This window comes from Populus nigra, chromosome 7, assembly GCF_951802175.1.
Source record: "Populus nigra chromosome 7, ddPopNigr1.1, whole genome shotgun sequence".
Classification (NCBI taxonomy): Eukaryota; Viridiplantae; Streptophyta; class Magnoliopsida; order Malpighiales; family Salicaceae; genus Populus; species Populus nigra.
This window is the reverse complement of record NC_084858.1, coordinates 3569379-3592703: the sequence shown is the minus strand read 5'-3', so window position 1 is coordinate 3592703 and position 23325 is coordinate 3569379. Positions and strand designations below refer to the sequence as shown.

At 35.8% G+C, this 23325-nt stretch overlaps 3 protein-coding genes across 5 annotated transcripts; 2 read left to right on the top strand and 1 right to left on the bottom strand.

The window, feature by feature from the left end:
• The first annotated feature begins 1953 nt into the window (after positions 1 to 1953).
• Positions 1954 to 10193, top strand: LOC133699969 (abscisic-aldehyde oxidase-like). 3 transcript variants are annotated; one of them, XM_062123518.1, is made up of 11 exons: positions 1955 to 2191; positions 3203 to 3277; positions 3391 to 4803; positions 4969 to 5228; positions 5368 to 5577; positions 5719 to 5937; positions 7335 to 8297; positions 8637 to 8732; positions 8958 to 9056; positions 9325 to 9514; positions 9637 to 10193. In XM_062123518.1, exons 2-11 carry the CDS (start codon positions 3208 to 3210, stop codon positions 9864 to 9866), a joined length of 3750 nt encoding a protein of 1249 aa, XP_061979502.1. In that variant the 5' UTR covers positions 1955 to 2191; positions 3203 to 3207; the 3' UTR covers positions 9867 to 10193. The 3 variants fall into 3 exon arrangements, with proteins under 3 accessions (XP_061979500.1, XP_061979502.1, XP_061979501.1); XM_062123517.1 differs by having other exon boundaries at positions 3103 to 3277; XM_062123516.1 differs by having other exon boundaries at positions 1954 to 2191; positions 3103 to 4803.
• Positions 10194 to 11428: 1235 nt separating this feature from the next.
• LOC133699176 (wall-associated receptor kinase 2-like) lies at positions 11429 to 14703 on the top strand. The gene is made up of 3 exons (XM_062122334.1): positions 11429 to 12492; positions 12610 to 12759; positions 13266 to 14703. The coding sequence occupies exons 1-3, from the start codon at positions 11613 to 11615 to the stop codon at positions 14420 to 14422; spliced, it is 2187 nt and encodes a 728-aa protein (XP_061978318.1). The 5' UTR covers positions 11429 to 11612; the 3' UTR covers positions 14423 to 14703.
• A 3838-nt stretch (positions 14704 to 18541) lies between these two features.
• Positions 18542 to 21104, bottom strand: LOC133699386 (wall-associated receptor kinase 2-like). Its single transcript, XM_062122618.1, has 3 exons — positions 20231 to 21104; positions 19896 to 20045; positions 18542 to 19686 (listed from the first exon to the last, which is right to left on the bottom strand). The coding sequence occupies exons 1-3, from the start codon at positions 21102 to 21104 to the stop codon at positions 18542 to 18544; spliced, it is 2169 nt and encodes a 722-aa protein (XP_061978602.1).
• Positions 21105 to 23325: the final 2221 nt, after the last annotated feature.

Below are 23325 nucleotides of genomic sequence, written 5' to 3'. Positions count from 1 at the left end.
ATCAGATTCGTTACAAGTAATTTTCTTGACAATCTACCCCACTGCTTTGTGCTATAGCTCACGTCTCTCTTGCTTTAGTTAGTGCATACTTTTTTTTTTATTTATTGTTTGATGTTTAAGAATGATGTAGCAATTATGTTTTAAAATATTTTTTTTATTTAGAAATTCATTAAAATAATATATATATTTTTAAATTTATTTTTAATATTAATAAATCAAAACAATTTAAAATCATAAAAATAATTAATTTTAATAAAATAAAGTAAAATAAAATCTCTTCATCGGTAGCAATAAGTTCAGTGAATCTTGTTTGGGAGTGTAATTGTAGTTGTTTTTCACTCAGAAATATATTAAGATAATAATTTTTTTATTTTTTAAAAATTATTTTTAACATAAATGTATCAAAATAATTTGAAAATACTAAAAATATATTAATTTAAAGTAAATAAAAAAATAAAAATATAAAAAAAAGTAAAAACAATCAGGTTATCAGTACGAGTGTAAACCCATCCAACTTGATGGCCACCGTATAATTATAAAAAGCCACCAGTCCTTAGCCCAGCAGCACCATCAATTATACCTTTATTGTCATTTTTGTCCTGGTGCAAACAGGCACCCATCACTGTCCCCACATAATTCCCTTGACTGTCTGTTATTGGCCAGTTCGTGAGAGCAGTATTATCCTTCGAATCTTCACCAGTGATCGTTTTGTTCTCGATTAGGTTATGCACAAGTCAATTTAAGTTTTGATTGAGTCCTATTAAGTTATTTTTTTTTATTTTTTCATAAATTTAAATTAGTTCAAATTCCGAGTTAATTAGCTAATCCATTCCGAATTTAATAACAATCAAAATGAATATTGATGTTATAATATTAAAACATAATATAAAGCTTTTATGTTGTAGTTTGATTGTGACCTATTCAAGTAAAAGTTATCATTTGGAGATTTTTATTATTTTTTTATTATAAAATCTAGATTCAAAGAAATAAAATTTATTTGAATTACATTTTGAATAGTTTGAATAATTTAAATTATTTAAATTTTGCACCCATTATTAATTCTGATTAGAAAAATATATAAAAATAATATATTTTGGATGCTTTGAATCAATAAAATAATCAATTATAAAGAAAATTAAGTGTCAAGGATGAAATCAAGAATTTTAAATAATTTTTTTTTATCTAAGATTCCTTAATAAATTTACTTTCTTGTATTTGTTTACTTAAAAAAAATTCAATGAAAAATATTTTTCAGTTAAAAAAATTTTGATTTAATTTTCAGATTTTTTTTATTTTAGATGGAAAACACTTTTCAAAAATTATAAGAAATTAAAAAATATCTTATTATTTGTTAATTATATTAATGTTAGTCCTTAATTTTTTGATTGCTATATATATTATTTTGATTTTTTTCTTCAATTTAATTTATTAGAATTTGATTTAACTTGATTTTTATACTAACTTTGATCCCCATATATTTTTTTATTTTTTATTTTTCTTTTATCCTAATTTAATTTTTTTTATCAATCATATTTTGTTTATATTCTTTTTATTATTATTTATTTTATTTGAAATAATTTATAAAATTAAATTTTTTTACTTTTATCATCTTTCACTTTTTTTATGTGTATGATTTGGTTTTTATTCTTTTAATTACTATTTATTTTTATTTAAAATAATTTATAAAAATTAAGTTTTTTTTCAATTTCATCGTTATTCAATATTTTTATATGTGAGTCTTAGTCTCTATTTTTTTAATAATTTTTTTAAAAAATTATTAATAAGCTATTTTTAAATTTATTTTTTATTATATAACATAATATTAAAAAATATTTTCCACCTTACTTTAATAATTTACTTTTCATAAATTTATTTTCAAAAGAAAAATACTTTACGCTGCCACACAAACGGGCCTTAAAATTTCAGTGTTTCTAAAAGGACAGTGAGCTAGTCAGCCAGCTTATTATGCGCTCGCTGTCTTTTATGTGTCTACCTCACGAACTGACGCAGACACAAAAACCAGAGTCTCATAAAATGGAAGAGGAGCAGATAGAAAGAGAAACGAAAAGTCTGGTTTTTGCTGTTAATGGACAAAGGTTTGAGCTTTCAAGTGTTGACCCTTCAATGACTTTGCTTGAATTCTTGCGTACACAGACCCCTTTCAAGGGTGTCAAGCTTGGTTGTGGTGAAGGTATCATCTTTCTTTCTGTTTCTTTCTTTACCCATAAGAGCACGTCTTGTCCTACATTGTTAACAGATTTGATAAGTGAGGCACTGTTGGGTTTCAATCTGGGATTTTAACATCATGTTTTGCTTATATCCATGTGGAATTTTCTTACTTTGAATGCTGAATTATATTGTACTAATGTTTACTTTGTTGCCTGATTTTTTTACTGTGGTTGCAGCTGTGATTAGAATGTTCTTGACTTATGAACTGTTGATACTTTTGAGGAAATGGGTTTGCTTGTTAGTTTATTTGTATTTGAGAAGATTTCCTTAATGGGTTGATTCGTTTTCCATGGTTTCGATTCTTGTTTGTTTGCTGTAGATTGCTGAGAGAACATAGGGAGAGAATACTAAAAATCTCAAGTCTTGCACTATAATCACTATTTAAGACATGGCCACAGGCAAAACTTATTACACTTAATCATCTGGATTTTTCAAGCTTGCAAGTTATGTGAATGCATACAAAGCTTGGAACTTTGTTTTCAGAATGCTTGCTGCTGTTATAAAATCTTTTGAATCAACTTCATCTTTGGTTCTTGAGTTTTCCTGTGTTGCAATTGTTGTATTGTTCATATTCTTGTTTGCGATTTGGTGGTACTTCTTGCTTGTTTCAGTATATAAATACTTTCGCATTCTTCTCTCTAGAAAATGGGAAGAAAATACAAAAAAGACAAACCTCTTGGCCTATTAGATTTTGCATGCCGTAAATTTCAAACTCAATCACTTATTGTAAGTCTGCTTGGGTTTTCACAGCAACCAAATGGAGGATAAAGATGAATCTGTTAGTTCATGTCAGAACATCGATTACTTGAGTGGAATTAAAGCATTTGAAAGTTATATGGCTTCTCAATATGTTTTCAAATTTATGGTTTTTAGGTGGTTGTGGTGCTTGTATTGTTCTACTCTCCAAGTATGATCCTGTGATCGATCAAGTTGAAGATCTTACAGTAAGCTCATGTCTGACACTGCTTTGCAGTGTAAATGGATGCGCAATTACAACAACTGAAGGCCTTGGAAATAGCAAAGATGGGTTCCACTCAATTCACCAAAGGTTTGCTGGCTTCCATTCTTCTCAATGTGGCTTTTGTACTCCTGGAATGTGCATTGCACTCTTTGGGGCCCTGGTTAATGCTGAAAAGACTGATCGGCCGAAACCCTCTCCAGGATTCTCCAAGTTGACAGCTGTTGAAGCTGAAAAGGCTATTGCAGGAAACCTTTGTCGCTGTACCGGGTATCGATCCATTGCAGATGCTTGCAAAAGTTTTGCAGCTGATGTTGATATGGAGGATTTGGGATTAAATTGTTTCTGGAAGAAGGGAGAAAGTCAAGATGTAAAGATAAGTAGGTTACCTTCATATGACCATAATAACGAGATTTGTACTTTCCCTGAATTTCTTAAATGTGAAATCAAATCTTCCTTTCTTTTGGATTCTCAAAAGTCCTCTTGGTACAATCCTGTCAGTGTTAAGGAGCTCCAGAGCCTATTAAAAGCCATTAAAGGCAACAACGGGGCCAGGATCAAACTAGTGGCTGGTAACACAGGCGTGGGTTACTATAAGGATCTACAACACTACGACAATTACATTAATCTCTGCTATGTTCCTGAGCTTTCAATTATTGGGAAAGATCATACAGGGATTGAAATTGGGGCAACTGTTACTATTTCTAAAGCCATCAAAGCTTTGAAGACAGAGAGTAATGGCGAGTTTCTATCAGAAAGTGAGATGGTGTTCAAAAAAATTGCAGTCCAAATGGAAAAAATAGCCACTCAATTTGTTCGAAATACAGGTAGTGTGGGGGGGAATTTAATGATGGCACAGAAGAATTGTTTTCCTTCAGATATTGCAACGATACTTCTTGCAGCTGGTTCATTTGTGAATATAATAACTGATACCATGCATGAAAAGCTTTCCTTGGAGGATTTTCTGGAAAGGCCTCCACTGGATTCAGAAAGTATACTTACAAGTGTTAAAATCCCAAAATGGGAACCAATTAAGAATGATTCTTCTGAAAAGGATTGCAAGATGCTCTTTGAAACCTATCGAGCTGCACCCCGACCTCTTGGGAATGCCTTGCCCTATTTAAATGCTGCTTTTTTGGCTGAAGTTTGTCGCTGGAAATCTTCCGGGGCAATTGCTCTAAACAAATGCATGTTCGCTTTTGGTGCCTATGGAACCAGACATTCAATTAGAGCAAGGGAAGTTGAGGAATTTTTAACAGGAAAACAATTAACTCTTGATGTTCTGTATGAGAGTATTAAATTAGTTGGAGCCTCTGTGGTACCTGAAGATGGCACAACAAGCTCTGCGTATAGGTCAAGCCTGGCTGTTGGTTTTTTATTTGACTTTCTTGGTCCCTTAATAGACAATGTTGCTAAAATTTCTAACCATTGGTTGGATAACTATGGTAGTGCAGCAATATTCACTGTTGACGAAGTAAAACAGAAACACGACCAGCTTGATCATGTTAAAGTCCCAACTTTGCTGTCATTATCAAAACACGTGTTTGAAGTAACCAAGGAGTATCATCCTGTTGGTGAGCCAGTGAAAAAATCTGGAGCTGCCCTTCAAGCTTCTGGTTTGTATTTGTTATCTCTCTGCTCCTGTGCCAGCAAACATTTTAAATTTGTGAAATTGCTTGTGTTGGTTTGATCTACTTCATATTTAAACATCTGCATTGATTTCTAGCTGCAAATTTTCAAGAAGCAAGATGCAAAACTTACTCATCCTATCACTTCTGCAGGTGAGGCTATTTTTGTGGATGACATTCCCTCTCCGATGAATTGTCTATATGGAGCATTCATTTATAGTACAAAGCCTTTTGCTAAGGTCAAAAGTATAAAATTCAAGTCTAAATCACTACCATTTGGGGTTGCTGCACTTATCTGTTTCAAAGATATTCCGAAAGATGGGGAGAACATAGGTTCTAAATCCATTTTTGGTGCTGAACCTTTGTTTGCTGATGAGATGACTCGGTATGCTGGAGAGCGTATTGCTTTAGTGGTAATCTGTAATATATCTTTTTATTTTTATTTTTTTTTAATTTACCGTTGATGTTGTTACAGAGTCATTATTAAAGTATGCTACCGGATCATGGGGGCTATTAGTGCCTGATCGGGTCTATAAATTCACTTTTTGATAGGTTGCAGATACACAGAAACATGCAGATGTGGCATCAAACCTAGTCGTGGTAGATTATGACATGGAAAATCTAGAACCACCTATTTTAACACTGGAAGAAGCTGTTAAGAGATCTAGCTTTTTTGAGGTCCCTCCTTTCTTCTACCCCAAACAAGTTGGAGATGCATCAAAAGGAATGGCCGAAGCTGATCATAAGATTCTCTCTGCTAAGGTAGGGGAAGGAAAAAAAATATTCCTCTTTAAGACATAAACATAAGTGAATTAGTAAACTGACTTATTTTTCTTCTAGTATCATCTTTCAGCTATTAGGATATGCATTCATTTCAAATTTTCTGCTGAATTATAATGTCAGATGAAACTTGGATCACAATATTATTTCTATATGGAGAATCAGAGTGCTCTTGCTTTGCCTGATGAAGACAACTGCTTGGTGGTTTACAGTTCCAGTCAATGCCCTGAGTTTTCACATTCTACAATTGCAAGATGTCTTGGTCTTCCTGAGCATAATGTGCGTGTAATTACAAGAAGGGTTGGAGGAGGCTTCGGTGGAAAGGCTTTAAAATCCATTCCTGTGAGTATCGTTCTATATACTCTAGGATATGTTGTTTTCCGGAAAGTGGTTTCCGAGAAACCATTTTTCAAACTTTCCTGTGTTTGTTTGCCATTAGAAAAGTTGGTCAACGGAAAACACTTTTTAGTCAAAGAAAAATTTGGCTTGGTTTTCAGGAAAATGTTTTCCTTTTATTTTGGGTGGAAAACACTTTCCAGAAGTTGTGAAAAATTTAGAAATGTCATATTATTTGCTGATTATATCAAATTTGATCCTCAAACTTTTGATTGCTATATATATATATTTTGTTTTGAATATTTTGTTTTTTAATTTTATCCCTTAGAATTTAATTTTTATATTAATTTTGATCTTCATTTTTATAATTGTTATTTGCTTTTCCCTTATCAATTTTTAATTGAAATTTTTTATCTGTCAAATTTGGTCCTCATTCTTTTGATTGTTACTTATTTTATTTGAAATAATTTATGAAATGTTAATTATTATTATTTTTTTAATTTCTTCATCTTTTAATTTTTTTTATTTTTTAGATTTGATCTCTATTATTTTAATTATTATTTATTTTATTTGAGATAATTTATGAAATTATATTTTTTTCAATTTCATTCTCATTCAACTTTTTAATTTGTAAGATTTGTTCCTCATTAATTTAATAAACTTGAAAAAAAATAAAACATTAATAAGTTATTTTCTAGCTCATTTTCCATGACATAACCAAATACTGGAAAATGTTTTTCAACTTATTTTCCATTATACTACCAAACATCGGAAAATAATTCACTTTTCCGGAATTCACTTTCTAAAAGAAAACCACTTTCCAGCAAACAAACGGGGCCTAGATTTTGTTGCAAAAATTATATAGCGACAACTGAAAGGGTTATGTTTATGAATCCTCTTCTCTCATTTTGTTATGTTTTGAGACAATTTCTATTGAGTTCTTACGGCACTGATTTTTCTGCCATTTCATCCAATATAATTTTCCTCATGACTTTCCTCTTTGCCTTTACTACAAGAATCTAATCACATTTAATACACTAGTTCATCCATAGATTATAATGGACATGGTCAAGCACTTAACCATCTGAAACAATCTCTCATCCTCAGGGCCGCCTCAACCTTCAATAAGTACACTCTTTTCTTATCCAACCCAGTTTTGCTTTCACATGCATCCATCTCAATAATGTTAAGAGATGATGCAGGATATGAATACTTTGTTCTTACTAATTTATAGTTACCTTTCTCTCTCTCACAAACACAAACATTGAGTCACCCCAAACATATGCACCTTTTGAAGATCTTTATTGATGTGTGGTCCTCTTCATTATTTAATGAGTGAATTAATTGTCCACTTCTTTGTCTTAACTACTGGTACAAGTACTAACAACATGGTGATGTTTTAGGTAGCAACAGCATGTGCACTTGCAGCATACACTTTACAACGACCTGTCAGGATGTATCTCAATCGCAAGACTGACATGATAATGGCAGGAGGGAGGCATCCCATGGAAATAACTTACAGTGTAGGGTTCAAATATAGTGGGAAAATCACAGCCTTACAACTCGATATACTGATTAATGCAGGGATATCTCCAGATATAAGTCCAGCAATGCCACATAACATGCTGGGTGCTCTTAAGAAATATGACTGGGGTGCTTTATCTTTTGATATAAAGATTTGCAAAACAAACCATTCAAGTAAATCAGCAATGCGGGGCCCTGGGGAGACACAAGCATCATTTATTGCAGAAGCTGTAATAGAACATGTAGCCTCCACCCTTTCTATGGATGTTGATTCTGTGAGAAGCATAAATCTCCATACATACGACAGCCTTAAAATGTTCTATGTCTCTTCAGGTGAAGCTCTTGAGTATTCTTTAACTTCAATGTGGGATAAGATAGCCATGTCATCAAACTTGAATCAAAGGACTGAAGCGGTAAAAGAGTTTAATCGGAGTAATGTGTGGAAGAAAAGAGGCATTTCTCGAGTGCCTGTTGTGCATGAAGTGATGGTGAGACCAACTCCTGGGAAAGTTGGCATTCTAAGTGATGGGTCTGTTATTGTTGAAGTTGGAGGGATAGAGCTGGGCCAGGGGCTCTGGACAAAGGTAAAACAGATGGCTGCATTTGCTCTCAATGCAATCAGATGTGATGGAGAAGGAGTGCTCTTGGATAAAATACGGGTGATACAATCTGATACACTGAGTTTAATTCAAGGAGGGTTTACGTCTGGTAGCACTACATCTGAATCAAGCTGTGAAGCAGTTAGACTTTGCTGTAAAACCTTGGTTGAGAGACTAACACCTTTGAAGGAAAGGTTGCAGGTGCAGATGGGTTCTGTGAGATGGGAGATGCTCATATCCCAGGTAGTTATCTATGCTTCTCAGACATTATACTTGACATTTGTTTTTCCATTTCATTCTTAGAAATTCAGCTCTTGAAAACATTATAAAGTGAATGCGGTTCTTTTGTATTATTTTCTGTTTCTTTCAACATAAAGAACTTTTTTTTATATCTAAACTTATCTCTTTAATGACTATTAATTTCCAAGTTGTTCAGTTGCTCTCTTTTAAGAGAAGAAAGGTTTGGCTCAGCGTGAACTGATCTTTTATGAGACATAATATTGAAATTTATATTCTTTATTTGTGCTCCTTTAGATAAAAAAGATCTTCACAATATCCGTCATATGTTCAATCAAAATGCAGGCATATTTGGAAGCTCTGAACTTGTCAGCCAATTCTTTCTTTGTCCCTGACTTGAATTCCATGCAATACTTAAACTACGGTGCAGCAGTCAGTGAGGCAAGTTTGTCCAGAACACCTTTTGATTTTCTTTGGTTCATGATTCGAAACTAAAGTTGTGCTTCTTAATGTATAATCAGAGACCTAGACCTTGCATTTTCAAACTTGCTTCATGATATATTAAATTATGTCATTGTTAATTTATTATCATCACAGTTTGCAGAACGCATCACCATCATCTTGATTATCTTTACAATTATTTAATTTGAAGCTGTTGTGAAACAGGTGGAGGTGAATCTTCTGACTGGCGAAACAACAATTTTGAGGTCAGATATTATCTATGACTGCGGAAAAAGTCTGAACCCTGCTGTGGATTTAGGACAGGTTAGCTGGATACCAGTAACTCAAAAGCTCAATTCTTAAGTATAATGTTTTCCCGCATCTGTTTCTAGGCACTACCCACTTTAAATGTGTATGGATGTCTTTTAGACCTCCAGCCATATCCCATTCCTTTAGAGAATTAAAGTTTCTTTTATAGATACGTTACTGTTCAGTTCTGAGTATGGATTTACTACACATTTTCAAAAATAAAATATGTTTATGAATGATTATCTTCACAGTCCAATTATTTAAGAAGACTTGGTGGTTGCAGATTGAAGGAGCTTTTGTCCAAGGAATCGGGTTTCTTATGCTTGAAGATTACACCACAAACCCAGATGGATTAGTGGTTTCTGACAGCACTTGGTCATATAAGATCCCTACAATGGACACAATACCGAAACAGATCAATGTTGAAATCCATAACAGTGGACATCACAAAAATCGTGTTCTTTCATCAAAAGGTACAACTCTTACGTTTTCTCGAGCATGTGTAAGGTCCAAAATAATTTTCTCCATGCATGTTGAAGAGGCTGGCATAGTTTGACATAGATCAAAATTAGTGAATTGAATGTGCTTTGTGCAGCTTGTGGTGAGCCACCACTACTCCTAGCAGCCTCAGTTTACTTCGCTGCACAAGCAGCTATTAAAGAGGCCCGCAAACAGATGCGTTCATGGGGTTGTATAGAGCAGCCAGCATTCAACTTCCAGGTTCCTGCCATTATGCCAACCGTGAAGGAGCTTTGTGGGCTGGACAGTGTGGAGAGGTACTTACAGTGGAAAATCGGAAGCGAGACCTCCTCCGAGCTAGACTAGTGAACATTACATGGAGACTGCTATTGTTCACACACACAAACAAATTGCTCTCAAACACGGTCATGCATGCACACGAATGCACAGGTCTGGGCGACATCAAAACAAACAAGTACTGCAAGCAGGTCTTATGCATGTCCAGTGTTGTCATCCACCAAAAGCCATTATCTAGAACAAATTCGGATTGCCCCCTCTTTTAAAATTTAAGTTTCTTGTTTCTTTAACTCTATTCTTGTAATAAGTTGAATAATTAACAAAATTGATTAAAGAACTTCTATCGGAGATGGAAAAGGTTGAAGAAAAAATATCTTCTATCTCTGATCTTTCAAATTTGTGTAGTTAATTAGACCTAAAAAAACAAGACTATAATTACGGATTATAATGAAACATAAGCTATTTGCCTACATAACGAAGATTATAATGAAACATTAGTTTCATCATTTGGTTATTTTTTAATAGAAGAAAAAAAATCTTCTATCTCTGATCTTTCAAATTTGTGTACTGCGTTGGAGTTTTTGTTTTTGCTTCCAATTCAAAATTTGAAGAAAAACCACGCAGCTATTTGACTACATAACGAAGGCAGAAAGGAAACCAAACAGCCGGCTTTCTTGCCATTTCTGACCCCATTTCTTGCCTGCATAGTTACACGATTCATGCATGGAAGCAACATAAGCTTGAACGATCTGGTACTTGCTAGCTTAGCAAGGGAATCAAGGGGAAGATTAAATTATTCATCATTAGTTTTCGATTATTGATCAAAATCAGAGTTTCCTGTTCCAACCGGTAACATTTTTTAATGATTTTAACTCATGATGGACCCATGAAAAAAAGGCAAAAAAAGTATAAATAATTAATGTCTGGCAAAAAATTAAAAATTACTAAAATATTTATTTTATAAAAATATATCTTAACATGGAAATGACCTCCGAATATATTCTATTTATTATTAACCAGAACAGAAAACCTTAAAAAATAAAAAAATTGCAGCATCAAATAAATATCATTGATTAATTAACCAAATGCAATGATCTGATCAACACATCTAGTGTAGGCCTCTTTCGAATTAAAAAAAAGAGAGGCATAAAATGATGAATGTTTCAAATGATGTTAATTTAATTTATTTGCCACATATCCAATATATTATCTATGTATGCATTCCTCGACACAAGCTATTAAACAAAGTTTATAAAAAAGAGAAAAATGAAAAGAAGATTGTTTTCAAAGAAATAAATAACATGTATTCATAATATTGCAAACTCATATATATTCTTTATATTTTATAATTTCATAATGGTTTAATTATTATAATTTCATAATGGTTTAATTATTATAATTTAATAATAATAACTTCTTATGATACCTTAAATTCAACATCTTTTATCTTTCGCAGTGATACAGTCAAGTACCGATCCTTAACTATGACGCTAGGTAAACACGTATTCCGCGCTAAATTTCCGGATGCCGGGTTGACTAGGGATTAATGACTCCAAATTCATAGAATAATACACAAACTTGATGGATGATGTTCCTTCAATTGAATTGTTCAAACTTTGAGACAATGACAGTACACCTAAACAGCCTAAAATATTACACCAAAGTCGTCAAGGTAATTACCTTGTGATTTCGAGTAAATAAATGTACTGATCGAGGTTTTGTTTCAGAAGTTGCAATGATTTAAACTTATTCCTAATTGTCGGCCTTGTTTATATTTCTTGGTTTCTTGATGCTTTTGATCTAGAACAAGCAAAAATGATTTTGAAGTTGTGTGTGCCTGGGCTAATGATTTTGTCCCTGCTGTGTTCAGTGGCAACGGCAATGGATCAAAGTGCAGCTGATTCGAAACCTGGCTGCCGAGACAAGTGTGGCAATGTTAGTGTTCCCTATCCCTTCGGTATTGATGAGTCCAGTTGCGCCGAAAACCAGTACTTGTTTCTAAATTGCAGTCAGAGTGATGGTCATGGTCCTGAGAAGTTGTGGTTTGATAATATTCCTGTTCTCAATATATCAGTTCTTGAAGGCTTAATGGTTGTCAGCATCTTCACAGCATATGACTGCTACAACCAGTCAGGGGCAACCGTGAACGAAACTAATTTCTCTATCAGTCTCGGTCAGGGCCCCTACATGTTCTCAGACACCCAAAACATGTTCACAGCTATAGGCTGTGATACTATGGGTTTTGTCAGTAAGGCTGAGGTCACATATGGAGCTGCTTGTATCTCCTTATGCGATGAAATGGTGAGCCTGGCCGATAACAGTTCTTGCTCAGGTTCAGGATGCTGTCAGACATCAATTCCCCAAGGCCTAAAGTCTCTGTATATTTTCTCTATGTCCTTAAACAACCACACAAATGTTTCAGATTTCAATCCTTGTGGATATGCATTTTTAGCAGACAAAAGAACCTTCAAGGCTTCAGATTGGCAGCTCTCAGGTTTGCCAGATGGAAATGTTTCAGATGTTGTGATTGAATGGGTCATTGAAACAAAGTCGTGTGAACAGGCTCGAATGAATACCAGTTCATATGCTTGCCGCAATAATACTAACTGCAATTACTCTGAGAATGGCCAAGGATATCGTTGTTCATGCAAAGATGGATTCACAGGAAACCCCTATCTTTCACCAGGATGTCAAGGTAATCTACTGTTCCAATTAAATCGTACACACCACATAATATGTTGGGTCCTTTATTCGTTGTTTTGATTTTTTGTTAAGTCTTGTTTACTGGTTCTACTGCTTCTATCTCAAACAGATATTGACGAGTGTGCTGATCGACAAAGGTATCCTTGCAAAGGAAAGTGCAAGAACACGCCTGGAAATTACACATGCAGTTGTCCACTGGGCATGCGTGGTGATGGTAAAACAGGTTGTCAAGGATTTGGTATCGCCACCATTGCTTCAGGTAAATTTGCACGTACCCTGTGATTAATTTCTCTCCGCACTTACAGATTTTAGCAACCCCATGTTGGATTCTTTTAACATAGCACAGCAGAATCACGTCTTTATATAAAATTCTCAATAGGATATGTGGACTTAATAATATGTTACTTACAATAATTATATGAACTCCTCCTAGTGTGAGAACTGAGAAATTAGACCTGAGATAGATTCAGGGGAGACTGCCCCCTCAAAATCAAAATAATTGCATTTTGCTTGTCTATGAAGTATGAAGTTGAAATCTGGATTCATCCAAACTGACCAAAAAGGGACTTCAGGGAGCCTGCCCTCCAAAAATTGCTTATACTTTCAGAATTTAGTACAAGAATTCAGCTTTTTAAGTATTCTAGCACCTTATAGAACACGGCAGTGTGCTGTTTGTATCAACAATGGTTTTCTTCCCAGACTCCCAGTTGTCCTAGGTTGATCATCATGGCAGTTCATTTCTTTCCATTGAATATCTTGATGCAGTTACTGGAGGAACTATTTCCCTTGTGATCATCGGTGTGCTGCTCTATATAATTTTGAGGAAATTAAGAAAGGATAAAAACTTTAGAGAAAATGGAGGCATGGTTTTAAAGCACCAACGAGTAAGGATTTTCAGTGAGGCAGAGCTGGCAAAAGCAACCGAAAATTACAATGATCATAAGAAACTTGGCGAAGGAGGCTTTGGCTGTGTTTACAAAGGAGTTTTACCAGATAATACCCAACTTGCAGTGAAGAAGTTTAAGGGAGTAGACAAGACTCAAATGAACGAGGAATTTCAGCATGAAATTGGCATGGTTTTGCAAGTCAATCACAAGAATGTGGTCAAGCTATTAGGCCTGTGTTTGCAGACCAAAGTGCCTTTGCTAGTTTATGAATTCATTTCAAATGGAACTCTTTTCCACCACATCCATGATAATAAGTCTCAAGTGTTGAGAACATGGACAGACCGTTTGAGGGTAGCTGCTGAGACTGCACTTGCACTTGAATATTTGCATTCTTTAGCAAACCCTCCAATGATTCACGGGGATGTCAAGACGGTGAACATACTTTTGGATGAGGATGGAACGGCAAAGATAGCCGATTTTGGAGCTTCAGTGCTGATCTCACCTGGCCAAACGGATATAGCCACAAAAATACAGGGGACTTTTGGCTACCTGGATCCTGAGTATCTCATGACAGGTAATTTAACTGTAAAGAGCGATGTCTTCAGCTTCGGAGTAGTTCTTGTGGAACTTATGACAGGACAGAAGCCAAACTCTAACGCTAAGTCTGGAGAGAAGCGTAACGTGGTTCAAGACTTCATCTCATCATTAGAAAACAATCATCTATTTAAGATTTTAGATTTTGAGGCAGATGAAGAAGAGCTGGAGGAGATTGAAGTGGTTGCCGAGCTTGCAAAAAGATGTGTAAATAGCAGTGGTGTGAAAAGGCCAAGCATGAAGGAAGTATCTGACGAGCTTTCTAGGCTAACATCACTCCATGAGGACTTGTGGGGTCAGAAAAATAGTGAAGAGACAGAGCATTTGCTAGGAAAATCAGCACTCTCTTTCAATGAGAATGCAAGTCCTTCAATGAATGAACCTCAGATGGCTCAGACTGTCATATCCTTGGAGATTGAAAATTACACGAACAGTATTTAAAACTGAACCAATGCCGGTCTTTAACCGACATTATCGGTTGTAGTTGTGCTTGTGCATGTAATAATAAGCAGCTTTTTACAACCTCTTGAGCTGTTTAAACTTGTGTTAATACTTGCTAGGATCCTGTTAGTCTCAGGTGAGGCTACAGGTAATAAACACTAGAGCTTTTTCGGTCTGTAAATCCAATTGGATCTGTTCTGATAAGGCACTGAAAGGTACATCAATAGTCTATAAAATCAAAAGAGAAGGTAAATCTGGAAGCATTGCTTGTCAGTTATATTCGATGATCTCTTTGTGAGTGTTCTACTCATTACATAGCCAACGGCTAAATCTCAACAATTATATCAATTCTGCCTAGGAAGCTAAAATATACGGCAACTCACAAATATTTACAGTTATAATCATTCCATAAATAGATATGCTAATCATACCTTAATATACTTTGACTGACATCTCTCCTCAAAATGATGTAGAGTGATCAAGAAGCATTAATTTACCAATAAGAAATTGATGGCGTTAGCCAATCATGACTTTTGTAAAGATATCAACAATATGGAGGTCATTGGAAATACGAGGAAGAGAAATGATACTAGTATCCAGTACTTCTCGAATAGAGTGACAATTCATCTCAATATGCTTTGGGCGCTCATGATAAACAAGATTAACTATAATCTAAATAGCACTAGTGTTATCATCATGAAGAGAAGTGCGATCAGACTAGGAGAAACCGAGCACAACAAAAAACCCACAAAGCCAACTGATTTTAAAACAAGTAGTAGACATTGCACGATATTGAAATTCAGTTGAATATTTCAAAACACAAGCCTACTTTTTACTCTTCCTAGAAATCAAAGAATCTTTAAGGAAGAGACACCAGCCAGTGATAGAACAACGAGCATTAGAACAACCGGCCTAATCAGCATCACTATAAGCAATGAGACGAAGAGGAGAGCCGATAAGGAAGAACAATCCACGACAAGGAGACCTTTGAAGATATCGAATGATATAATGAACGACAACTAAGTGTAAATGACACGGAGTCTGCATGAACTGGCTAACCTGCTGGATAACAAAGGAAATGTCAGGCCAAGTAATAGCCAAATAGTGCAAGCTTCCCACTAGTTGACGATACATAGTAGGATAAGAAAGAATGTCACCCTCCTCACAACGATACTTCGTGTTGACTTCCAAAGTAGTATCCACTGAAGAAATATCCCGAAGACTAGCCAAAATAATTAAATCTTGTGTATACTTGAGTGAGAAAGATGTATGAAGAAGTAGTGTGAGCTTCTAATCCCAAGAAGCAAGTAAGAGGACTAAGATCCTTCATATGAAAAGAGGCATGAAGATGCTGTTGGAGATGATCAATCAAAGTGTGATAACAATATCATCAACATAAACCAGAAAAAGAACAATACCAGCAGATGTCTTGCAAAGGAATAAAGAATAGTCATATTGGCTTTTTTGAAAGGAAAACAGAAGCAAGGTAGTTCGAAACTTGTCAAACCATGCATGGGGTGCCTGTTTTAACTTATAGAGAGATCGTTTTAACTTACATACATCCAAAAAGGAGGAGGAGAAAAAACCAAGTGGAAAAGCTATGTAAATTTCATCTTTGAGGTCACCATGGAGAAATGTATATTTTACATTCATTTGATGAAGTGGCCAGTCCTGTGAAGTCACAATAGAGAGAACCGTACACACTATAGTCATCTTGGCTATCGGAGCAAAAGTCTTATATTCTACTCTATATTCTTACTTGTTCCCAAGTGCAACCAATAAGCTAAGATGCTGATGATGTAAATGAAGATAAGGAGAATCAAAATTCAAGACCTGAGAGGGCAATTTACTAATTAGGTAAACTACGGTAGATAATGCCTTAACCCAGAATTTAGGAGGAACAGAAGACTCAAGTAATAAAGTGTAAACAACATCCAATAGATGTCGGTTCTTATGTTCGGCCACACCATTTTGTTGTAAGGTATAAAGACAAGAGCATTGAGACACAATGCCTTCATGGTGTAAGAAATCATGAAACTCGTGGGACATGTATTCCCCTCTAGAATCACACTCAAGATCTTAATGTTCTCAATAAATGTTACAAATGTCTGAAAAACAGACATGACCTCAGATTTGGAGCGAAGAAAATAGACCCAAGTATATCAACTGAAATCATCAATAAAAGTCACAAAACATTTGTATTGAGCATGAGAAATCATAAGAGAAATGCCCCCGGACATCACTATGCACAATATCAAAGCATTTTGTAGCACGAATACCATGAGAAGGAAATGAGAGAGTTTTACTTTTGCCAAGTTTGCATATTGAACAATCAATGACAAAGCTTTAGAAACATATTCTTTATTGCCTAACAAACTAGAACTTAACATATAAGACAGAACAATAGAGTTTGCATATCAAACAATCAAATGATAAGGGCAAACATTGCAAAGAATGTCTGATAATCTAGTCAGATGATTAGATGCAACAGAATCAACAAGTCAAGATTGAGATGCAGTAGTACCATTACCTTAGAGCCCTAAGACAGAAAAAGCTGATATAATCATCTGTTGAACCATCTCTAGAGTAAGAGCAAATTGATCACTAACTATATAAGGACCAGCAAAAGAAGAAGAACCAGCCGTAGCCTGATAAGCATGAGCTTGACGGTTCTAGGGACGAATAAGACATTCTTTGATAATATGGCTTGGCTTCTTATAGTAATTGCAAGATTTCTTTGAATAGTGGGCAACAATGCCCCTACAGTCCTTTCAATTGCAACTGAAGCGTTAAACTTTCCACACATCTCTACCCCTACCTTTCCCAAGAGTTGCATATGCCACGACATTAGATGCGATGCTATCTTGCTGGAATTTGGCTTGTGTTGACGCTGCTCCTCCCGAATTAATTCTCCAAAAACACATCCAATAAAGGAGAGGGATCACGGTTCATCAAATTAGAGCGAGTTGCCTCGAATTTAGGCTGTAATTTCATCAAAAACTGGTCTCTCTTACTCTGTTTATGAACTTCCTGAACAGTTGAGAGAGATGCATCTGACACTTTAGTATAAACCATGTTAGTAAATTCGTCCCATAAGTTTTGAAACCCAGAAAAATAATCTTGAATAGAGAGGTCACCCTGAATGTATTTGGCAATCTCATATTCTTACTGAAAACATCGTGTTGTGTTGCCCTGGTCATAAACTTTTTAAAAATTCCCACATTTAACAGTCTTGTATGGCCTCAGATTTAGCACAATCTGAGGGTCAATAGATTCTAAGATCATAACATGACTATGGCATCTCTGACTTGCCATCGAGCCAATTTAGGAAGCTTAGTTGGAGCCGAGTCACTTCCATCAACCCCATAACTCTTTTCCATAACAAATACACGGAATTAAAATTTTCAAGTACCATGATTTTTATCTGTGAACCGCACACCACAGAAATCTAAGTTGATTTCATGATTCCTGTAACACAACAATGAAAGAACAAGACAAAAAAATACCAACCAGTAAAGCCTAAACAGCCCAACACAAAGAAAACAAGCCCAAAACAATTGCTTGCCCTAGAAAGAGAAGAGACAGTGTGTGCAATACAATCTGTCCAGCACAACAACCTAACAGCCTAAGTTGACTCAACAAATCACAAAAGGAAGTGACCCAGAAAACCTAACTCAAGTTTTTGGCTCTAATAACATGTCAGTTATATTCGATGATCTGTTCTACTCATTATATAGTTTGAGCTAATTACATGGCTGAATCTCAGCAATTACATCAATTTGCCGAACTATATAGGAAGCTTAAATATGCAGAAAATCACAAAATATTTACAGCAATAATCACTCTATAAATGGATAGGCTAGGCTAATTAATTATGTCTTGAAATACTCTTACTGACATTGCTAAGTTGCCGGGCAAATCAACGGGGAGAGATATTTTGACACAATCACAGTCCATAAAGCTACAACTTAATAATACAAACTATTTGGTTCACATATCGCTACAGCTTGCTAAAATGTGGCATTCCAACACTACGACGTCAAAACAATTCAGATTCAGACATCACGAGGTTGTCCAAGTAATCAATGTCACAAATTGATAATTGGCGAGTTTAAACGGTCAGTACTCAATCTGAAACGATATAACGCTATGAGTGCTCTGACAATGACTTAAGGAAGGACTTGCACTTTTGGAGAAAGAGCGTGGCGATTCACTTAGCAAATGCTTGGTGTCATCATTTTTGTGCTGAGCCCAAAAACTTTCATGAAGGGCCTTCTGCTTAGCAAGCTCATCGGATATTTCCTTCATGGTCGGGCGGTTTATGCCCATGCTGTTGACACATCTTTTTGCAATCTCAGCAACAACTTCTATCTCATCCATTTCACCTTCATTAGCTGCCTGAAAATCCAAAATTCCGAAAAGATTATTATTTTCCAGTGCTGAGATAAAGAATTCAATAATGTTCCTTGTTTCTCCAGACTTGGCATTGGAGTTTGGCTTTTGTCCTATGAGAAGCTCCAGGAGAACAACCCCAAAACTGAAGACATCACTCTTTGGGGTTAAATTACCCGTCATAAGATACTCAGGATCCAGGTAGCCAAAAGTCCCTTGTATTTTTGTGGCTATAAAGCTTTGGCCTGAAGAAATCATCACTGAAGCTCCAAAATCTGCAACCTTTGCCGTGTAGTTGTTGTCTAAAAGTATGTTCACTGACTTGATATCTCCATGAATAACTGGAGGGTCTGCTAGAGAATGCAAGTAATCAAGCGCAAGGGCAATCTCTGATGCTATCCTCAGACGATTGCTCCAGGAAGCTAATATCTGTGACCTTTTATCATGGATGTGCTTGTAAAGAGTTCCATTTGAAATGAACTCATAAACTAACAATGGCACTTTGGTTTCCAAACACAAGCCCAAGAGCTTGACCACATTCCTGTGGTTGACCTGTGAAACAATGCCAATTTCTTTCTGAAATTCTTCATTCAGCTGATCCTTATCTACCCCTTTAAACTTCTTGACAGCAACCAGGGTATTATCTGCTAAAACTCCCTTGTAAACGTAACCAAAACCACCTTCCCCAAGTTTCTGATCTTCAACATAATTGTTGGTTGCCTTTTCCAGCTCTGCCTCTCTGAAAATCCTTACTCGCTGATGCTTCAAAACCATTCCCCCATTTTTTCTGAAGTTCTTGTCCCTTCTTCTTTTTGTGCAGATTACATAGAGTAGGAAACAAATAATCAGTAGGAAAACTGCTGCCCCAACAGCTACTGAAAGAGATCATAGGATATGAAATCAGCAACTTTAAAGAAAGAAACGGTTGTGCTATATCTGTAACTGTAAGTAAAATCTTAATTTCTGATAATCCAGAGGTAATGTGAAGGGATTTCTGGAAATTTGTATCTAGTAATAGCAAGAGTATTCTCCCAGGAAAAAAAATGTCACAGCGTATTGAGAAAATGCAAAGGATATTTACCTGATATAATTATGATACCACCAAATCTCTGACAACCGTTTTCACCATTAGCATACTTGCCAAATGGACAGTGACATTTGTAACTTCCAATAGTGTTCTTGCATTTACCTTCACACGGGTATCTTTCTGGATATTTGCACTCATCAATATCTATAAAAACATAAGGAATCAGTATATGATTATAAACCTTAAAACTATTTATATGCATATTAAATTAGGAAAGAAAATACTCCACATGATCGGATCACAAAGTAGAAAAGTACTGTTTCTCTTGTGAATATAACCAGAAGAACTATTAAGATTTCAGAAATTCCAAAAAGCATCAATCTGTTTACCTTGGCATCCTTGTTCAAGATAGGGGTTTCCTTCGAACCCTTCATTGCATACGCAACGATATCCCTGACCATTCTCCGAATAAGTGCAGTTTGTATTAATGCCACAAGCATATGCACTTGTATTAGCTTTAGCCTGTTCACATGTCTCATTCTTAACTACCCATTCAATCGCAACATCTGATGTATCTTCTCCATCTGCCATACGACTGAGCGGCCAATCTGAAAGATGAAAGGAGCGCGTATCCGCTAAAAATGCAAATCCACAGGGATTGAAATCCGAAACATTCGAGTGGTTGAAAAAACTATAAGATGAAATATCAAGTGACTTGAGGCCCATGGGAATTGAGGTTTGGCAGCATCCAGAACCTGAGCAAGCATTCGCATCTGTCATGTTCACATATTTTGTGCATAGGGATAGGCAGGCAGCTCCATATGTAAACTCTTCGTTGATCACCTCGGCAGTCGTATCACAGCCGATAGCTGTGAATATGTTTAGGGTGTCTGAGAACGTAAAAGGGCCTGGTCCAAGTTTCATAGACTGATCGAAATAGCGAGTTTCATTCCCCGATTTGTCATAACAGTCATATGCCGTACCAATGCTTACAGTCACTGTGCCCTCCAGCACCGATATTTTACGGGCAGTCATGTTGCTTCTAAACCACAGTTCAGCACCACCATCATTTGAACTGCAATTCAGAAAGAAATGCTCATCCATGGCACAGTCAGGTTTCCCAATCCCAAAGGGATAAGGAACACTAACATTCCCGCATTTTTCTTGGCACCCAGGTTTCACATCTTGGCTTGAAGATTCAGTTGTCATAAGCCAGAACATTACCAACATCATGAGCAAAGACAACCTCATCTGGAGAGTCATTTTCTCACACTCCCCAAGTTAACTAATTGCCATTTAAACAAGAAATGAATATATAGATAGGAATATTCTGTGAACAACTATTTTCTTAGAGCACACAGTCTGATGATGAAGCCTTGATGACAGAATGCAGCAACCTTTGTTGCACATCCCTTTTAAAATTTCACAAGCATAACCGGCTGTTTATAAAAACAAGAAAGTCAACCATCCTATAAGAAATTATGCTATTAATCAAATAATTAGCCAAAAATGCGACATGACTAACATATTTCTTATCGAAAAAACAACAACATCGTATTACTAGAGGTAACTCATCCAAGAATACATATATCAACATCAACCATTGTATGAAACAACATTGAATTCCTCGCCTAAACATACATCCAAAACTCGTCAACATCGATCATCAAACAAAGTAATTACATATGAATTAATTAACTCAATATCAAAAAATATATAAATCTATAGTTTCAACCAAATCATACTTTATTTTGTCCCAATCTTGACAGCAACACAATGAGCTTCTTGGAAGATCATTAGAATAAAAGACTAGCATCTATCATTAATTTTAATCATAAAATCCAAGGACTTGTTGAAGAGACTAAATATGTAAATATTACGTGGTGTATATATATGTACTTTGTACTGTACTGATTATACACCAGAGATTAGATAAGTGGACAGGTTTTTGCAGGCGGTGTGGGTCTTGATTTACAGGTTCCTTGACAGTTTCCAAAAACATGGGACACTAATGCTATCAACGGTGGGCTGGTAGCACTACTGAGTATCAACTGCGGCGAACATTAATTTTCTTTGATGTAGTCCGTCAAGCAATGGTGGAGGGATTGAATCTTTGTCATTGAAGCAAATGTTCCATAGGGGTCCTGTTCTCATTCATTAGCTGGTTAGCATTCATTGCAGCAAATTGTGTTGGTGCGGAAAAGATGGAGAGAAAAAATGATGCGAGGTTTCTGGGGAATAAAGGTATGAAGATGATGCTAAAAAATGCACCTGAAAATATTTTTTTTAATAAACTGGACTTGAATAAATGTATGGCTTCTCTTTGCATGAATAAAGGGCAGCTGAATGGTCTATATGTAGATAAGGAAATAGTTGGTTAAACGCAAGAGGTAAAAGTGTGAAACCAGCCACCTAAGTTAAAAATAGTGGTGAAGCCATCCTTCTTTAGTCATGAATTGTAGACACCAAACTTGTACCACTTGCCTTACCCCTTGTATTTACATTGATGCTTGCTTATAAATAGTCAATGCATCCAAGTATTGCAAACACACCATAAGAGAGAAACAAGAGAGGAAAAGAAGAGTGAGAAAGGGAAAGTAATCCCATAAAATTATAAGGTATTTATGAGAGAGTAAGCGAGGTGGTTTTCTTCTATTAATAGAAAGATTTCAATTGTTTTTTTATTAGTAGAGAGAAGTTGTATTTCTCACATTATTTAGTAAAATTTTTCTATACTTGCCCGTGAACGTAGCCTAATTGGACGAATTACGAAAATTGTTGTGTGTCATTTCTCATTTTATCTTGTCCTTTACTTTTTATCTTATCAGGTTTGCATGCCAAAAAGGATAAGTACTGCTCCGTGTGTTCTTGGTGGGCTATTATCTGGATTTGGAAGGGCATGTGACTGTGCAGGGATGCAATATTTTGTCCCGCTTGAGACATAGCAATCTTGGGATCGCCGGCAGGAAGTGAATCATGGGCTAAAATGCCGGTGTGAAAAGCAAAAGTGTGGAATGAAGCTAGCAGAGGTGAAAAAAGGACCCCTTGTCTGAGGACTTTCAGGCCTGTGAGTTGGCAGGTGGTGATGCAATGACCTGTTTTGTACATGGAGGGGAGAGAATGGCCAAGGCGGGATTAGTATTTATCGATAATTGGAAGAGCGGCAGAGTATGTGTGGTCTGCAACATTCTTTGAACAATCACTGTCAACTACAAAACAGGTCGCCAAATAGTATTACGCTGCATCGAATGGTATGAGTTTGTTAAAAATTATTAAATGATGCGAAGAATGCATATCAGGAGCAGCATGAAATGAGTCTAATTGAAATTCATAGAAAGCTCAGCCAACAAGGATTATAGGTGTGGAAATAATTTTTTGAAACAAACATGGTGAGCGGCCAGGAAGGACCCGAAGGCACACGACCGCATGCGCAGGCAGCCATGTCTCGAGCCCATTCGGGCATGCATTTTGTTTATCTAGTAAT